The sequence below is a fragment of the Talpa occidentalis genome, unplaced genomic scaffold, assembly GCF_014898055.3.
Source record: "Talpa occidentalis isolate TD23 unplaced genomic scaffold, MPIMG_talOcc4v2.1 talOcc4.5, whole genome shotgun sequence".
NCBI classification, from domain to species: Eukaryota; Metazoa; Chordata; class Mammalia; order Eulipotyphla; family Talpidae; genus Talpa; species Talpa occidentalis.
This window is the reverse complement of record NW_023604861.1, coordinates 99,153,898-99,171,868: the sequence shown is the minus strand read 5'-3', so window position 1 is coordinate 99,171,868 and position 17,971 is coordinate 99,153,898. Positions and strand designations below refer to the sequence as shown.

The following is a 17,971-nucleotide window of genomic DNA, read 5'->3' as shown; positions in this document are numbered from 1 at the left end:
ATGAACACTGAGTGGGAAACAGAAGTGAGAGCTTCAGCATCCTCACAGAAGGGGCTTATGCCCCCACAAAACTACACATAGACCCCACAAAATTACACACATATATAAAACTACACATATACTCTTTCTCACCTGGAAAGAGAGGGAGGGTCCCTAGGTAGTCATGGCTGGTCCTCCAAGGCTGCTCCCTGTTGACAAAGCCTGGCTGATGTGCCCTGGTCAGGTACACAGGACTGACCACAGAAGACCGGCAGCCAACTACTGTTGCCAAGCGCGGGAAACCCTCTTTCACTTGTTTCTCTGAAAGGGTCACCTGGTGCAGAGGCCAAGCAGGTAAATAAATGACAGTTAATACATTGAGAGGGCATGCTGTCAAGTGAGGGGCGGTTGCTAACCATCTTGGGGCTGTGTAACTGGATCCAGGTGAGATTTGCTTCTCTCCCCCTTTCCATTAGCTCAGCATTGATTCTTCTTCATCGCATTGACCTCAGCCATTGACCTCAGCCGCACGGGCCGGGCCTCCACACGGGGGGCTCTCGGTCATGGTGGTGGCTTCCCTCCCCAGCTCCCCCCCAGGAATTTGATGCACTCCGCCCATAGTAACTATTATTTTTTTCAACCTTGGAGAGGGAAACAAATACAGAAGCTGAGGTGGAGCTGAGTGATGTGCCCCTCGTGGATACTTAATGATGCAGAACAGGGACCCCCAAAACCAGCTCCTGGGTGCTGCCACAGGTAGATCCCCACAGACAGCTCCCCAGACACAAACAGGGTGCGGGAGGAGGCCCGAAAGGCAGAGGCTAGAAGGATGAAGCTGCTTTGTTCAGGGCATCCACTGATGGAACAGTCTATGTGCTCCTAACCTGCTCAGTCCAGGCAGGGCCCACATGGGGTTGTAAGGCTGTGAATTCCTGTGCTCCACGGTCTCCTGTGCTCCAAGGCGGAAGCCACTGATGTGCATCTGGAGGCAGTAGCCACAGATGCCAACATTTCAGTCAAGTGGTTCCTGAGAAAGGCAGCGAGTAGAGGACCCGCTACATGCCTGCTTTTCCAAGGTGAGGTGGCCCACTGACAAGCTGCAGCGCTCTCCGCTTGGGAAGGATGGATTCCCTCCCAAGGAGAAGAGGGCTCCTCTCCCAGCCACACCTCCCTCCCCAGTTCAGAGAAGATGCCTCACCAGCTCACACTCCTCCTCCCTTTGGCAGCACAAACTGTCTGAGAGCCCATTCCTCTTCCGCAGAGTCACGAAGCTGAGCCGTGACTGCCCCCGCCCTTCGGGAAATCTGAAAGCATCCCACTCACATGCCTACCCTGTGCACTCACAGGCTGGTACCACTCAGAAGTCCCCCTCCCTTGCTGGCACAGGCCCAGCATGTACCCAGATGTGCAAACACCAGCCTCACCCATTCTCTGGCTCTAATAAACATTAAAATCTGCAGGAATGGTTGAACCCCTCTCCAACCCCCCTCCCCAATTTTGATTTGTTAGTACCCACTTCCTGGGTGTCTAGAAACAGCTCTCCCACTCCTCTCTGAGAAGCAGCACCACACCAAGGAGATCAGAGGCTTTTCACTGGAGCACCCAGGACCAACCTGTTCCCTAGTCGGTGGCCCTTGTTGTCATCCACAGTGTTGTGACATCGTCAATATCTTCATTACAGAGAGTCCCCTCTTCTCAGGAACTACAAGCCAGCTGTAAGCTTGGAGAAGTGGGTCAGGTAGCAAATGCATCCTTGCCATAATTCACTTCATTTATTTGAAATCAGCAATAGATGTTTGGCGCAGACAATCCTTAGAGAGGTCAGTTCTGCTTGGTCTTGTCCAGTGAGCCTGTGCCTGGGAAGCATGTGCAAAGCGTGGTGTGACACTGCTTCTCTCACTATAAGCGTCTCACTATAAGCGCACCTGAGTATGACTGGTCTTTAAAGAGTGTTCTTTATACAGCCCTGGCCCCTGACTTCATTTCTTCAAGCAGATCTGATTCCCTGTGAGGGGAAAGCTGGCCATGCTGGGCTCACAGGTAGACAGCCTGTTAGCTCCAGCGACACACCTTCAGAGGGGTTTTCAAGGGTCATTTTTACTGGATTTCCACCTTACTTGCAAACCTTGGAAACTAGTCCCATGTCAGTATGACGAGGTGTACTTTTCAGTGTCACACGACCATATGGACAAAGAGAGCACTTGTTTTTTTTTGTTTGTTTGTTTTGTTTTTTATAACCTCATTTTTTTTTTTAAAGATTTTTATTTATTTATTTACACAAGCACTGGGTACAGTCAGAAGCGCGGGAGGGTGAGAGAATCCACCAGAGCCAGAGCGGGGAGCAGAGCAGGCAGAAGGACCGAAGTACACTGCTGAGGGGAGCAGCGGGCGGCAGGAGAGGTCTGTGCGCCATGCGGGACCCTCCTCCGGTGGCGCCATGTGGGAGCCTCCTCCGGTGGCCGGGGAGCAGCCAGGGATTGAACCAGCGCCACGGAGGCTTCCTGGCAGCTTCGCAACCCAGCGCTCAACCCGGGAGGCCCGAGAGCACTTGTTAAGGAAAACACTTTTTGGGGCCTCCCTGGTGGCGCAAGGGGTTAAGACGCAACCTGTGAAGCTATCAGCAGCCACTGCAGCTTGAGTTCCATCTCTGGCCAGGGAGCTACCCACATGGCTCAGCAGACCTCTCCTGTCTCGCCCGTTGTTCCCCTCAGCAATGTATTTCAGTCAGTCTGCCTGTTCTGTTCCCCACTCTGTCTCTGGTGAATCCTCTCACACACACCCCACACACACACCTCTGGCCTGTATCTGGGTTCTTGTATGCATAAATAAATAAATCTTAAAAAAAAAAAAAAAAGAAAGAAAGACTCTTTGGGGGCAACGGAGTATGGTTTTCTGGTTTCCAAGTCACAGAAAACTAAAACTAACTCTGGAGACTGCATGCAGTGTAGGGGAGGCCAGCCCCTGGGTCCCCAGTGATCCCCACCTCCTGTCTTCACACCCTCCCCCACACTGGGTCAGACCTGCATGGCCAGTAGAAATCAGCAGAAGTAATGTCTTGTCACCTCAAGACTAGGCTGTAAAAGGACGAGACTTTTGTCCTGGGCATTTTCCTCCCTGGGGTCACTCGCTTCAGGGAAAGACAATTGCCATGTTGAGGAGCCCTATGGACTAGTACAGAGGACTGGAGGCCTACCCATGAGACCACTGCAGCCCCCTCCCCAGTATCCTGGGGGCATTTTCCTGAGAAACCCTGAGCCACTCAGCCAAAGCTGCTCCTGGATTCTCGACCCTCAGATGATATGTGAGATAACAAATGTTTGTTGTTTCAAAGATGCTATGTTTGGGGGTAATTTACGCAGCAATGCATGATCAAACACAGCGCAGCAGTGGCCAGCTGGATGGGTCATCTGGACCCCCCTCTCCCTTTGTCCTCTCTTATTTCCTTTCCTTTATTTTCCTCTCACCTTAGAGTGCTTCAAAGTGAGTCAAGCCTGAGGCAGAGTGAGCAGAACACCCCCCAGGAGGCTGCCTTGGACACCAGTCTGAGTTACATCTGTAAGGTGAGTCAGGGGACCCGTCTCTCAGCTCGGATGCAGATGCAGCAGTTTAATTCCGCAAGAACCATCCAGCACCTGCCATGTACTCAGCAGCCTCACAGGTACCCAGGATTGATGGTACAGAAAGCGCATGCTCCACAGGCCCCAAGTCTGCCACCCAGGATTACAGCGGAACGGGTGGGGAGGATAAAGAAGAGGTGGGTGTTACCTCTCATCTCTCTGGCTGTTTTTCTGTTTTCATCCAGCAAAAGCCCAGGGGACTCCCCTTGCCATCCTCCCCTGCTGCCCGACCCCCATCTCCTAGGGAGGCCGACCCTACCTGAGTACTCTCTCTTCTCCCCAGTTCCTGACACTGTGTGTCCTCGCCCAGCCTGGGGCCTACACGGATGGCAACCTCCTGGGCCTGATTGAGCTGCTGTGCCGAGCAGGCCTGGATGTGGGGCTCCGCCTGCTGCCCAAAACCGATCTCCAGCAGCTCCTGGTCTTGCTCCTGGAGAACATTCAGGAGTGGCCAGAGAAGGTACCACAGGACCTGGGCCTTATTTGTGAGGTTCCAAGTGCTCCTGTCACTAGGAACTGGAGCAGACCCTAGAGCCAGGATGGGGACCCTTGGCTTGGAGTTCATCCACTGCCCAGGATCTGCCCCTATGGTGTTGGCCTCCAGGACCCAGCCTCCTATGTGCCAGGCTTTCCCTTGGAGTGGGTTGGTGCAGGGGTCAGGATGAAAGGGGCCCCTCCCATAGTCACCTGGAAGCTCATTGTGCCTGCAGCTGCAGCAGCTGTGCAGCGCCCTGAGCTGGGTGTCGGATCACCACCACAACCTGCTGGCTCTCGTGCACCTCTTCCTGGACGTCACCTCCCGGAGCAGGTGGGTGCTCCTTCTCCTCTGCCTCTTCCCTCTGGCACTCACCCCCCTCCGTGATGGGCTTGGCTGTGGGCATCCAAAATCCTCCCCAGCAGTCCCTACAAACCTCCCTCTCCACCCAATCTCTAAAACCCAGGAGAAAGAACTAAAAATACAGCTCACTAATGAGTTCATTACAAACTGAAAAAAGCCTAATTTTCTTAACATGGTCTTATTAACAAAACAATTGCCTTACACAATTAGCTTCAGTCTGGAGAGTCCCGCCCTCCTTCTTTGTGGCTCCCTCCCTAGGCCTTGGGGGGAGGAGGGTGCTCCTTCTTGCCTTTCAGACCTGAGCTGAATTTTGTTCCCAGAACACTCCCCACCCCCTCCCAAACTCACTGCTCCTCATTCTGTCTTAGTGTCTGCGTAGCATCTATCTCCACCAGACTTGCTCTCACTCTTGGTTTCCCCCGAACCGAAACTGACCTCTCCTCCCTGTTACTTCTAGGACAGCAGTCTCTTATGGGGATCCCTGCCACATCACCTGCTTCTACATAGGTGCCACTAGAACTGTGCCCAGCATGCTATGGGTGCTTTGGAAATTCTTTTGGAATGATTAAATGAGGGGAACAATAAACTCAGCTAATAGGGAGCCTCTTCCTCTGGACCTGGCCCCTGTCTCTCCTCCTCTCTCCCTTCTCCACTTTAGGCCTTATTGCTGGAATTCTCTGCCCTTCCCTAAGCAGACCACTCCCCCTCTCATCTCTGCTGCAGGTCCACTGCACCTCCTCACACCTAGAACGGTGCTTCTTCCCACTTTCTAACTAGGCCTGTTGTGAATCCCGCCCAAGAAAACCCTTAGCCTTCACAGACACCACTGCTGCTGCGACCTCCCCCTATGGGGGGTTATCTCAGGGGTCATCCCCCTGCTTCTGGAAGCAAACTTGGGGGTTTGAGCCACATCCCAGGGTCTAACCGGTAATCATCCATCCAGAGTGTCTTCTGGCCCATGCCCTCTCCTGTGACTGTTGGAAGAGAGGATGTCTCTCTACAGGACCCAGAGGGAAGTTTTTGCTCTTTTTAGACAGAGCTTCTAGAAGTTCCACCCAAGGCTTTGAGGTGTGGGCACCAGTGCTGCGCCTCTCCATCTGTGAGCACCATCTCCATTAAGCCTAGACTCCTGGGACTGCTTTTCTTCTGACAAGGCTGACCTTTACCTCAGGTTTCCTGCTCAGCCCCAAACAGTGAATCCAGTCCTTCTCTGCAAGCCAGAAGTTGCTGTCCCAGAGGTTTCTCCCATCCCCACCTCATTATCCCTGTTCATCCCTAAATCCTATCCCTTCTGCCTTCTAAGTCCTGAATCTTTACTTACACTTACCCACCTCCCCATATCAATGCCAGGAAAGCAGGGACCTTGCCTGGGGCACTACACTCAATTCAGCTTTCCTACCCCTCTTCCTCTCATCTCCTCACCCCTGGCTGGTGGCAGAAGCTTTCTCTTCCTCCCGCCTCAGATCCCATCTGCTCCCATGGCTGCCTGTGATCTCACATCTCTGACCCGCCTTTCTCCACATTGCCTAAGTGGTCAACTTTGTCTGTCTCCCCTCTTAATCCCATCTGTAACCTATTTTTTTTATAGGTATTAGACAAGAATCTAACTTGATTTTTTCACCTTCAAAGAACCAATGGACCCAATCCCAATTTTTTTTGGTCTGAATAATCCATCCTTTCACAACCAATTTGCTCTATCTTTGCCATAGCCTAAATTTATAACATCGTTCATCTGTTAGCCATGTCAAACATGATTTCAGGAGGCAGCGGTGTCTTTTACAGGGTCTTTTTGTAGCTTAGGGCCCATGATAAGTGCCCCTGAAATGCCAGGGGTGAAAAAAATGTAACAGCTTTCTCCTGGCTTTCAGATAGATACAGCAACTAGGGTAATACCTCCTGCCCAGAGCTTCACCAGGAAGGAGAGTTCATTGTCAGCGTGGGCATTTATTCATTTATTGGGAGATTTTATTTCTTTTTCTAAGTAGATAAAATTTTCAAATACAATAAAAATCAATAGGCACCAAGGGGACAATGTCCCCCTCCCCCGGGCTCCTGAGCCACCCAGCTTGTCACCACTGCTTATGCATGTCCCCTGCCCTGGCTTTCACCTCAAGGTGTGTTTTGGCAGTCTTTCCAAATTGGATCAGAAAGAGTTTCTAATTCTCTTTTATAGCCGCCTGTATTCACTGTGCTCTTTAATTCGCCTGCCTACCCCGGCTCCCATGGTGCAGATGTTGGAGGAGCCTGCTGGCTGCCTTGTTCTGCCCTCACTGGTGGCTGCCCCACTGGGCTCGATGCCCAGGCTGACCCCAGGAAGGAGGGCAGACGCTGTAAGATGGGCTGTCACATTCTTAGCAGGCTGACTTAAGCTCCAGGCGAGAATTCCCACCAGCATGTGTGCCATGCGCGCCCCTGCTTTGTTGATCAAGACTTCAAGGGATGTGCGGCAAATTTAAGGAGAAGTTGAGCATAACCATGAAAAATGAAAGTAAATACAAGAGCAAACCACCTGAAATGGGACTAATGAACTGTGGAGGTTCTTGGAGGAAAGTGTGTCCAGGGACCACGGCCCCTCCGGGGTGGCTCCGGGAACTGCTGGAATGAGCAGCGTCAGCCCCTTCTGCCCAGGGATTCAGCGTGTGTTGGCAGCAGGCCTGGCGGCCACTCAAATAAAACCATTGAGGGGTAGAGGGAGGCTGAGGGCTGCCATCACTCCATAAAAGCTGATGTCCCCAAGCTCTGGAGACCCACCTCATTCGCCAGCCTCAGTGTTTATTAAATATCCGGTGCGTGCAGCTTCACTGTGGCCCTCAAAGTGAAGGGGAAGATGAAGCCCGTTTACACAGACTGCCTGGGTGGACGGAGGATGGACCAAGGCTTCCTGAAGCAGGTCACAAAACCGACCCCAACAGTGACATCGAGTTCTTCACCCAGAGGATTGGCAGAGACCAGGAAGCACAAGGATGGCAGGAAGTGTGGAGACTGTTTGCAGGGTGTGTGTCCACATAGTCCATCTGGAAGGCAGTTTGGCAAGATCACACTTCTCTGTTTTTCTTCACTGACTTATCAAACAGCCAATGTTCCTGAAGCTTATTTCGTGTTATCTGCCCTTTCCCCCTTCGAATGCAAGCTCCCTGCAGGTGTATCCCTAGTGCCTAGAACAGAGACTAGAACATTATGGGTGCTTATAAAATACTCAGTGAGAAAGTAAATGCCAAATTCTAGCTCTCTTCTCTCTGTTCCTGTGTCTTTTTTTTTTTTTTATAGAGGCATGTTTATTTATTTGTTTATTTGTTTGTTTGTTTGTTTTGTTTACACATGCACTGGGTACAGCCAGAAGCACGGGAGGGTGAGAGAATTCACCAGAGCCAGAGCGGGGAGCAGAGCAGGCAGAAGGACCGAAGTACACTGCTGAGGGGAGCAGGGGGCGGCAGGAGAGGTCTGCGCGCCATGTGGGACCCTCCTCCGGTGGCCGAGGAGCAGCCGGGGATCGAACTGGCGCCGCAGAGGCCGCGGGCAGGTTCGCAACCCAGCGCTCAACCGCTGCGCCACCGGGGAGGCCCTGTTCCTGTGTCTTTTGAGGAAGAATTTGGACATCTTGTGTTGGGGAAAATTCCTCATTGTGCCACTCCCTCTCCTCAGAAGCCAAGGATGAGTGAGTTCTTTGTTCCAGCCCCAGGCTTCACTATCAGAGGCTCTTGAGGACAGGACCCCACAGCCATCACCAGGTTCCTCGGGGCTCTTGCCTGGACTGACCCTTGGCACCTGACTCTCCTGAGGCCAGTTCTCCATCCATCCGTGAATTCTGGAGTTCCCCAGTAATCTCTCAGCATGGTCTTGTCCTGCCTGAGGCAGCTGTATTTGACCACCAGTGAGGAGCTGACTGATAAAGCAAACATGCAGGCAGTCCTGGGAGAAAGAAACCTTGGAATCAGCAGGTCTTTCTGCATTGGGCATGGAGTGGTGATGCTTGCAGGTGCACTATAGCTTTCCCCAGAGTGCTCTTGTGTGTTCCTCGTTGCTGGGTGGGAGCCACTCCCTGTCTTCAGGGTTGACTGAGGGCTGCACCTTCCATCCCGCAGCTCACAGCCACACCCAGGCCCTGCGCCAGTTCCTTTATTCCTGGCCCCTCTTCTCTCCCAGCTTCCTTTCCTCACTCCACCTCACGCCACTGTTAACTCCCTTCCTGCATGCTTTTTAGATCTGCCCACCCTGAAAACGGCACAGGATATGATGTGGTGCCGCAACATGTTTCCCTTGCCCTCACCTCAGCCCCTGACCCCTTTAGGCTGCCCAGGAGCCATTGGATGAGTTACCTGGTCAGCCTCCTCAGGTCCTTAGCAGATCTCAAACTTCATTACACTTCTTGCTATTACAGGGTCCCTTCTTTCTCAACCATCTGCCACCCCCACCGAAAAACCTAGTGCACCTGTGACTCTTACCTCCTGACCCCTCCTTTCCATATTTGGGAGACAGCCAGCAGAGAATGAAAAGCTAAAGTATAGGAATGAGAAGTGAGGGCTGCAGAAGGAAGGTTCTAGAAGAGACAGGACTTTTGGGATCCCGAATAGCCAGGCAATTTTAAGAGTCCACTTCCTGGAGAACTCAATCTGAGATGCCATCTCATTCATGGCCTCAACTCCAACTACATGCTAAGGATTCCCAAGTCAATATTTTGGCCAGACTGCTGCTAAGCCCCAGATCTGTGTCAGGTATTTAAAATTCAGCATATGCAGAATTTAAGTCACTGCCTTCCAAGGAGGACTACCTCCTCATGTCACCCATGGCCTAGTATGGCATCAGCATCTGCCCCTCCCCAAAATCTGGGTAGTCTGGGTACCCTTTTATCCCTCTGAGCTTCCCTTTCTCACCCAGAAGTCGTCCTTCCTTGTCACCTTCACTGGTGCAGTCTTAGTTGAGGGTCTTACTACAGCACCCCTGGATTTCTGCAGGGGAATCTGCCCAGCTTCTTGAAGGCTTTCTCTTGTCAGACCCAACCCCACACACTGCCTGGCAGTGTGACCTTCCTTCAAATGCACATCTGTTCCTGTCACTCCTGTGCATGAAATCCTTCCACCTTTTCCTCAGGACGAAATTCAGACAGCCCAGCCTGGCGTATGAGGGCCTTCTGCCTGCTTCCCCAGTCCTATTCTCCCGCCCCCACCCCCGACAGACACCCACGTTCCAGCCTCATCCTAAAACTTTGCAGCCCCCCACACTCATGACAAGCACTTGCCTCTGAGCTTTTTGACATCTGTTCCCTCTTCCTAGAGAGGCCTTTTCCTGGCCTCCTCTTTGCCTGGTTCGCATTCATCATCCTCAAGGCCAGGCTCACATCTCAGCCCCTGCTCTGGTGAGAAGCCTCCCGACGTGGGGCCCTGGTTACTGGCACCTTTGCTGACCCCGTGGGCTGTGCACATCATGAGACACAGGCCGCAGCTTTGTTCTCTGGGCCGCAGACCCGGTCCAGAAGCAGGACGCGTTGAGCATGCTTGTGGAGTGTTTGCTTCTGGAGGGCAGATTTCAAGAAACAGAGAAAATTTTTCAGTAAGTGGCAGATTCCAAAAAGAAAGATGACTCAGGTCATCCAGGTGGTCTGGGAAATCCTGTAATGAAACTGAATATGAGCTGACAGTGTAGTGTTAACACTGATGAAGAGAGAAGGTGACGTGTTCCCTATTCTGTACTCTTTTCTCTGGAAGAGCAGAATTTTTCATCTGCACTCAGATGTTGATCATAGGGCATTGAAACCCAAGATAGTGCAGGGAGTTATATGTGAGCAGCTGCTGCACAGAAAGACTTTCCGTTCCCCCAATACTGGGAGACATGTGGAAGGGATACAAGGCTGCCTGGTGGGGAGGGGGCTCTGGAAGTGGGAGAGGGGGTGCTTTCTGCTCTCAGCACTCAGATAGATGTGTCCCTCTGTGAGTCCCCAGAGGATGGTTTGTGAGCGCAGACATAGAAAAGGAAGCACTGCTTTCTAGGGTCCCTCGGGATCAATCATAGCGGACTAGCTTCACTTGACTCTTTGACGGGCTAGACGACTGTCTGGAGAGGACTGTCTGGGTTTTCCATAAAGCGTGTGATGGAGACTATCATCTTGTCTTATGGACGGCATGAAGAGATGTGGCTGAAAGATGAAGAATGAGCTGGACTCGTCTTCAAAATGTGCTTCAGGATGTGAGGGCAATCTGGTTGCGACATCTGTCACCCCCTTGATGCCAGGGTTGATTTGGCTGGCTAGGAAGGTGCCCCCTTCCTCACCGCTCCATGCGCGACCTTCCTGAAGCCACGTGCTCGGCGGAAGAGGACGGCCTTCCCTGAATAGAGAGAGACTGTTCTTCCGTCGAGGGTATACGAGTAGCTGCGCTTGCCCCTGCCAGCGTCTCCAAACAAGCTCTCAAGGTGTTTCAACAGGTGTCCACCTGGAGGGTGGGCCCTTTGGCTGCCCGGAGCGCTGACTTCACTGACTGGTTGGCCGGGGCAGAGCTAGTGTCTTCGTGAGGCCATTGATGGCACAGAGGTCAGGTTCCCACATGATGTGAAGATGCCCGACCACAAAACAGTGATCTCAACAGGCCGTGATTCTGGCCTGAGAGGAAAAGAGACTCAGCTGCACAATTACACACAGGCTGTGGGAAATGAGCTTTGACAGCAAGATGTGTGAAAAAATCCTTTGGGCTCAATCTGCTGTGTGGTGTCGTGGGACTGCCAGGGCATGAGCTTCGGTCTAGCTCTGAGTACCTCCCTGCAGTGGGCCCACTGACAGCCCTCGGGGCCTCTGAGGACCGGCCCAGAATGGCAGGAAGAATCCAAAGGACAAAAAAGTGTGGCTGTTGTACTGAAGAGGGGGTCACCGTGGGAAATACAGCAACATCTTTCAAGTGTGCGGAGGGCCTAGTTAAGAGGGTGAATACCCAGGCATTGTGTGACTTCCAGCGGTTTTCTAAGCCCAAGGTCCTGTGGATTTTATCCTAATACCAAAAAGAAAGACAAAGAGATCAGGGCACAGAGAGAGATAAGGAAGATGAAGTTGGATTATAATTGCCTGTATGAACTTTACTTACTAACTCATAGTAGCCTTTTTATGTATAATGTACATGCAGGGACGGACACGTCATAGGTGGACACTCTGCCCTTTTGCAAAGGGGAACCTCTGTGTAACCACCACTACATCACAGGAAAGACCTCACCAGAGTTCCAGAAGCCCCCTCGGGCCCCTCCCAGGCATTCCCACTGCCAAGGAAACTACTGCCCTGGATTCCATGCCGTGGATTCATTTTGCCTGTTTTCAAACGTGGTATATAAAGGGGAATGTGCAAAATGCTCTCGAGTGTAGTGGCAGCAGCACTCTGGTGGGCCCTTTCAAGTCGACATGGGAGATGGCTCCCTTGCGTTGCCAAGTTGCAGAGCCTGTATGGATCTGTGGCTGGCTATATCCCACCATCTTCCTGGACACACCATGTGTCCACACTCATAAGTGCCCCATCGTCTGTGAGGATAACCAGGCCCACCATCAAGGAGGTCCCCCTAACCTCTGAGCCGAGGCCCCACTTCTTCCTGCCTGGGTAGCACTTGCTCAGGCAAGACAGAACCCCACGGGGAGGACTGAGGAGCAGGTGACTGAGTGGCCTGAGAGGTGATGTGGACAGCCTGCAGAAAGCAACCAGGCAGACGCCCTGAGGCAGGGTGTTGGGCAGCATTTCCACAGCGGAACAGGCCACTGTTGTTGCTTCCTGAGCTGCCCGAGAGACATGGAAAAGGCCGCTCACGCCTTTGGCCAGATGCCTGATGGCCTTTTAGGGTAGTTCAGCCTTGGCAGGGTCTGGTTCCCCTTGGAAGCAATGTAGACGAGGGGCGCCAGAGGGGGCTACGCTGACCACAGTGATTGCTCCGCCATCCTCACAGCCCACGCTGGCCTTCCTCCCCAGGCTCCTGCGGGGTGCCCACTGGGACGTCCGTTGCAGAAGCTGGAAGGAGGACTGGAGGCTGAGGAGCAGAGCACCTGTGTTCCTCTTCCTGAGACTGCTGTGGGTTTGGAAAAGTCATTTCCAAACTTCCCAGCATTTCAGACTCCTCTGAATCCAGTGTCCTGGTGTTACAGAGGCCCGAGGGGGGCAGGGCGGATGCAGAGGCCTGGCCTGATAGCGCCTGTTGCCTTATAAGCAGTGTCTGGGATGACTCCAGTGGCTTCTGCAGCCTTTGCCTGCTGGGTCTGGTTTGAGTTCCGGGGCGGCCTCCCTGAGTGGTGCAGTTTCTGGGGAGAAAGAACCCATGGCCAACCTCCCTCAGGCCTCCAGGTCCCTGCTGTGCACACACACACACACCCCGCCCCCCCAACCCTGGGGTTGCCCCTGCACAGTTTGGGTGATATTTAAAGTGAGTCTTTGCTTTTTCTCCTCTGCAGAATATGTTGTCAGAAAAAAATTTAAAAGCAGCCCTGCCCTCTCTCCCTGTGTCCCAGTGGGAACCGAGAGAGCAGGGGACTATGTTTAAAAAGCCGGGAAGGACATCAGGATGAAAGGCAGCGGGCAGGCTGGACACAGAGGGGGAACACACCACTCTCAGATGTGGGTTTCTTTTCATCCATTCACCCCCTCCGTGCTTTTTCTGGTGCTTTTCTTCGTTTCTGGACGACAGCCCTGTCCTGACCCACCCAGCCCTCCTCTTCCTTTCTGGAACCACCCCCAACTCTGCTTTGCCGTCCTGCCAGCACCCCCACCCCCAGGTCGGCCCCTCCCTGCTCGCTGCGGGTAAAATTGCTCCCGCGCAGGCCTCAAGTTTGGGATTAATGAAGCCCAGATGCTGGACTTCTAACTGACTGCAAGTTCGCTTTGGAGTAGCAGCACAAAGGGGCCATTTACCTCCCACTGTGTTCCCGGCCCAGCTGCTGTTGGGGCTCCTGTGGAACAGCTGGAGAGCAGGTCCTAGCTGACAATGAGATAGAGGCCATGTGGGGTATGTGATGTGGCCAGGGCCCAGCAAGAAACTGGCGGGGGAGGGGAGCCTCTGGGTGAGGAGCTGGGGCCTGGCTACACCCCCCAGGGGTCTGGTTGTAGGGGATGTGGAGATGAGAGGCTCCTGTTTTCTATCCTACAGTGTAGTCCAGGTGGAGGCTGCCTCTCATGGGGAGTCTGTTTGGGTTTGTTTTGTTTTGTTTTTTTGTGGGACCCTCACTGGTGGCCGGGGAACGAACCAGCGCTGCAGTGGCTACAGACAACCTCGCAGCCCAGAGCTCAACCGCTGCGCCACCAGAGGAGGCCCTCATGGGGAGTCTGGAAGGCTGGGTGGGAAACACCAAGGTGCTCTGTAGACAGGGATCAAGGCCAAAGGGAGACAAGGTCAGAGTAGACCCCATGCTGGTTAATATCAGAGCTCCGCTGTCATGTGTGGATAGAGATGCTGGTCTTGCCTGGAGTTGCCATATATAAAATACAAGTATTGCATGGAATAGACCTGGACTAAAAAATATTAATTCTTTGTTTATAAGAAATCACTTTTAACGGGGCATCGTATTATTTTCACTGGCTAAATCTGTCAATCCTAAATAACACCCCCGCCCACTGAATTTCTTCTTTAAGTAATATTTTTATTGAACTGCAACACACAACAGAACAGAATGCAAACCATAAATGTAGAGCTCAGCCGATTTCCACAAGCCAAACACATGTGAAGCCATCATCCAGATAAGAAATGAAACAAGACCAGAAGCTACTTCCCCAAGCATCGTCAGTATCTGACTTCCAGCAGCTGGGGTTGGCCCGCTTTATACTGGAATTAAACTAACTCATACACATCTTTTGTATCTGCTTTATTCTACCCAACACTGTGAAGATCATCCATGCCTGGAACATTGACTGTAACGTTAGCTCATTCATCGTTGTTCTGTGTAGGATTGAGTTGGATGCATGAGCCCAGTCTGTTTCTCCATTCTGATGGGATGTCAGGACTGTACTTCTACCTAAACAGTTTTGTACTTACCTATCTAGGAGCAGGATTGCTGGGTCATGGCATAAGGGTCTGTATATTTGTAGTAGATCTTGTCAGTTTCCCAACGTGAAGGTACCAATTTATTTCCCCCCAGCCATGCTGTGAGCACCTCATTTCCCTGCACCACCAGCACTGGTGTTTCTCTTTTTTCATGTCCATCCTTCTGGTGTGTGGTGATGCTGCCTGCTGCTACTCTTTCTCTTTTGAATCAGGAGCACCTTGCTTTGTTGAGTCCTCTGACTTGCTTGACTAAGTTATCTAAGAAAAAAAATAATAAAAAGCGGGGCCTCCCTGGTGGCGCAAGGGGTTAAGAGGCAGCACTATGAAGCTATCCGCAGGCACTGCAGCACAAGTTCAATCCCCAGCCAGGGAGGTGACCCACATGGCGCAGCAGACCTCTCCTGTCTCGCCTGCTGCTCCCCTCAGCAGTGTATTTCAGTCAGTCTGCCTGTTCTGCTCCACACTCTGTCTCTGGTGAATCCTCTCACCCCCGCATCTCTGGCCTGCACCCCAGCTCTTGTATGCATAAATAAATAAATCTTTTAAAAAAAAAAAGAAAAAGAAAAAAGAAAAAGCAAGATCCCTAGTTCAGATCCCAGCCTGTCCAGAGCTCTGAGGAGGCCATTCCCTCCTCAATTTGCCCATCACACTGAAGTTCTCCCCCCAAGTGAGGTGTGGACAGCAACTGGGCCCTGGGAAGTTATGATGGTTCAGTCCTGCCTCCCCAGGTACTTCCTTAGGGAGGCATCATTTCCCGATATCTGGTTCTTCAGTTCCTGTGTGTCATGCTAGCGGTGCAGGTGAGGGCATCTGTGGGGTTCCCCCCAGCAGTGTTGTTACCTGAGGGTATTTCTCCTCTAAGAATTTGGTTTCAGCCCTCTCCTTGGCTTTCTGCAGGAGCTAGGGACCGTAGGCCCAACGCCCAGTGCTGGTGGTGCAGCCAAGCCCATGCTAGGGGCTGACATCTGCTGCCCTAGGGGGACAATAAGTATGGAGAAGTGCAGGGAAGATGCCACTCCTCGGTGGAGCGAACTATGGCAGAGGAGCTGGCAGAAAGGGGCTTATCCTGCAGCCCTGTCTCACCTGTCTCACTGTGTCCTCGTCTCCTCTTCCCATTGCCCCTCTTGGTCTCTCCCAGCCACTGCCACCCATGGCCCCGTCCTCTGGCCTTCACTTGCTTCCTCTCTTCTTTTTTTTTAAAAAAAGATTTATTTATTTATGCAGACAAGAGCTGGGGTGTAGGCCAGAGGCGCAGGAGGTGAGAGGATTCATCAGAGACAGTGTGGGGAGAAGAACAGGCAGACTGACAAATACACTGCTGAGGGGAGCAGCAAGCGAGTCAGGAGAGGTCTGCTGTGCCATGTGGGTAGCTGCCTGGCTGGAAATCAAATTCGTGTTGCAACTTCATAGTGCTGAGACTCAACCCTTTGCACCATCAGGGAGGTCCTCTTTTTTTTCTTTTTGTGAACTTTCCCATCATGCATGTTTTATTACTTCTAAAAGAAATCATAAATGCTATAAACCCAAAGAAGCCCCTTGCCAAGGTACCCTAGACAGAGCGTAGCTGCCCCAGTCACTGTGCCCTGCCCCCACACGGCCTCCTGACTTCAAACTAGCCTTCCTCTGAGGATGTCACAGCCTTCAGTCTCTCTCATGCCTTGTCTCACAGGCAGCTTCGAGGTCAGCTCAGCCTGGTGATCATCGCCCGGATGCTGAACCAGCAAGAGATGCTCTCTCTGTGGGAAGGCAAGGCCCAGGTGAGTCGTTGCCTCAGCAGCATCTGTTGTTTGGCTGGGGACGCCTCCAGGTGAGCAAAGGATCTTCCTGCCACCTGTTCACCCCAGTGCTTTTCCCAAAGTCTAGGGTCCCTGGGACTGTAGAGCTGAGTTTGAATTTCTTACTCATATTCTTTCAGTGGACAGTCACTCCTTGTGTGCCTGCTAAGTGCTAGGCACTGAGGATAGACAGTGAGCTGGGAACTTGTATTACTTCTTTTGAATTATGGTAAAACATACATAAAAGATCATTTGTTATTTTAACCTTTGTGGGGGACATTTTATCCTTTTAAAGTGTAGCATTCTAGCCATTTTTGAGGGTTCAATTCAGCAGCCTTAAGTCTCCCCAAAATGGAGAAGAATTGTAGTGTTTAACTGAACCTGCTGGCTTAGCAACACGAGGGGCAAGGCAGAGGGCTGTGCTTCTCTAGCCATTGGCAGGGTACAAGACCAACTGTGCGGGCCCCTTGCCCGGGGCACTGGGAGGATGTCCCGGCACATCCTGGGGCAGGTAGACAACATGACTGAGTCTGAGATGCTGTAATTGCAAGGTGGGCTCGGGAGGCGACCTATTGGATGGGCTTGTCAGATGGGCCCAGCTTGGCTTTTGCCCAGGCAGGATCCTCCCTTTGCCTTAAGTGCTTTCCTTCAGGCTTTAACAGGAATGGAGTTTCTTGTCATACCAATTCCAACTGAAATGTTACCTCCTCGGGGCAACCTTTCCTGACTACCCAGCCCAAAGTGCCCGCTGGGCACCATCACCTTCTTTCCAATCACTGGTGATGTTTACCTCCTGATATTTTCTTTTTATTATTATTAATTTATTTTTTATTTACGTCTTTTATATCATTGTTTATTCCCCATTCCTCCTGATAGTTTCATTTGTTCAGGGTCTTTCCATACTCGTGCATACACACACACACACACACACACACACACACACACTTTGAGCAGCTCCTTGGGAACAGAGACCAAATGGTTTCTGCTCACTGCTGCCCAGTGGCACCTCACACAGTGCCTGGCTCACCCAGGAACTCAACCCACACTGTGGACCCCAGGTTGATGGCTCAAGTGGCTGGGGGTTGAGGTGGGTGAGTTGGTTCCCCAAGCAGAGACGTTAGGAAGGGCAGGTAAGGGAGTGACCTGCACCCAAGTCATGTCACAGAGGTAAAAGCCTGATGGAGAGCATCTCTGTGAGGAAAGAAGTTGGAAGGGCCAGACTTATGTGTAGGGGAGGTGGGGAGGAGAGAGGAGGCGGGGCTGCAGCCAGAGGGCAAGAAAGAGCGCCGTCGAGGGCTCCAGAGGACATTAGCATTGGTCAGAAGAGGGTCACCAAGCCCCTTGGAGAACAGTGCACAGTCTCCCTTGCACCATTACCCAACTTAAATTATCCATTGTGTTCACCTTCCGATATTTGACGTCAGAGCAACAAGATCAGAGAAGGCGGGATGCGGACTCCAGATGAGGGTAGCTGGCCATGAGCGGGAACTGTGTTGCGCAGGGGCCAGAAAAACAGAGGATTTCTTAATTGTCTGCGTCAATTCAAGGCTTGGGATTTTATTTTGCTGTGTTTTTTATTGGCCAGAGCCTGTGCAGAGAGTGAGGGAAGACTAGAGAGTGGTGAGGGGGAGTGCTGAGGAGGAAAGGCAGGCTTGTTTGGGCCTGGAGCGTGCTGCAAGGGAGGAAGTAAGGTGGGGCACTTGGGCGGGGTCGTCCCCCCCAGGGAGAGTCGGCCTGTGTGCTCCCAGTCTCACCCCAGGGCCTGGGCTTTC

At 52.3% G+C, this 17,971-nt stretch overlaps 1 protein-coding gene across 2 annotated transcripts in view; it reads left to right on the top strand.

Annotated features, from left to right (window-relative positions):
* The window catches only part of FAM178B (family with sequence similarity 178 member B), a 98,421-nt gene that overhangs the window by 58,333 nt on the left and 22,117 nt on the right, over positions 1-17,971 (top strand). For both annotated transcript variants that reach the window (XM_037527894.2, XM_037527893.1), the window contains exons 10-13: positions 3,449-3,539; positions 3,880-4,056; positions 4,307-4,404; positions 16,094-16,181. In XM_037527894.2, coding sequence (XP_037383791.2) covers positions 3,449-3,539; positions 3,880-4,056; positions 4,307-4,404; positions 16,094-16,181 — 454 coding nt within the window. The remainder of the gene's footprint in view (positions 1-3,448; positions 3,540-3,879; positions 4,057-4,306; positions 4,405-16,093; positions 16,182-17,971) is intronic.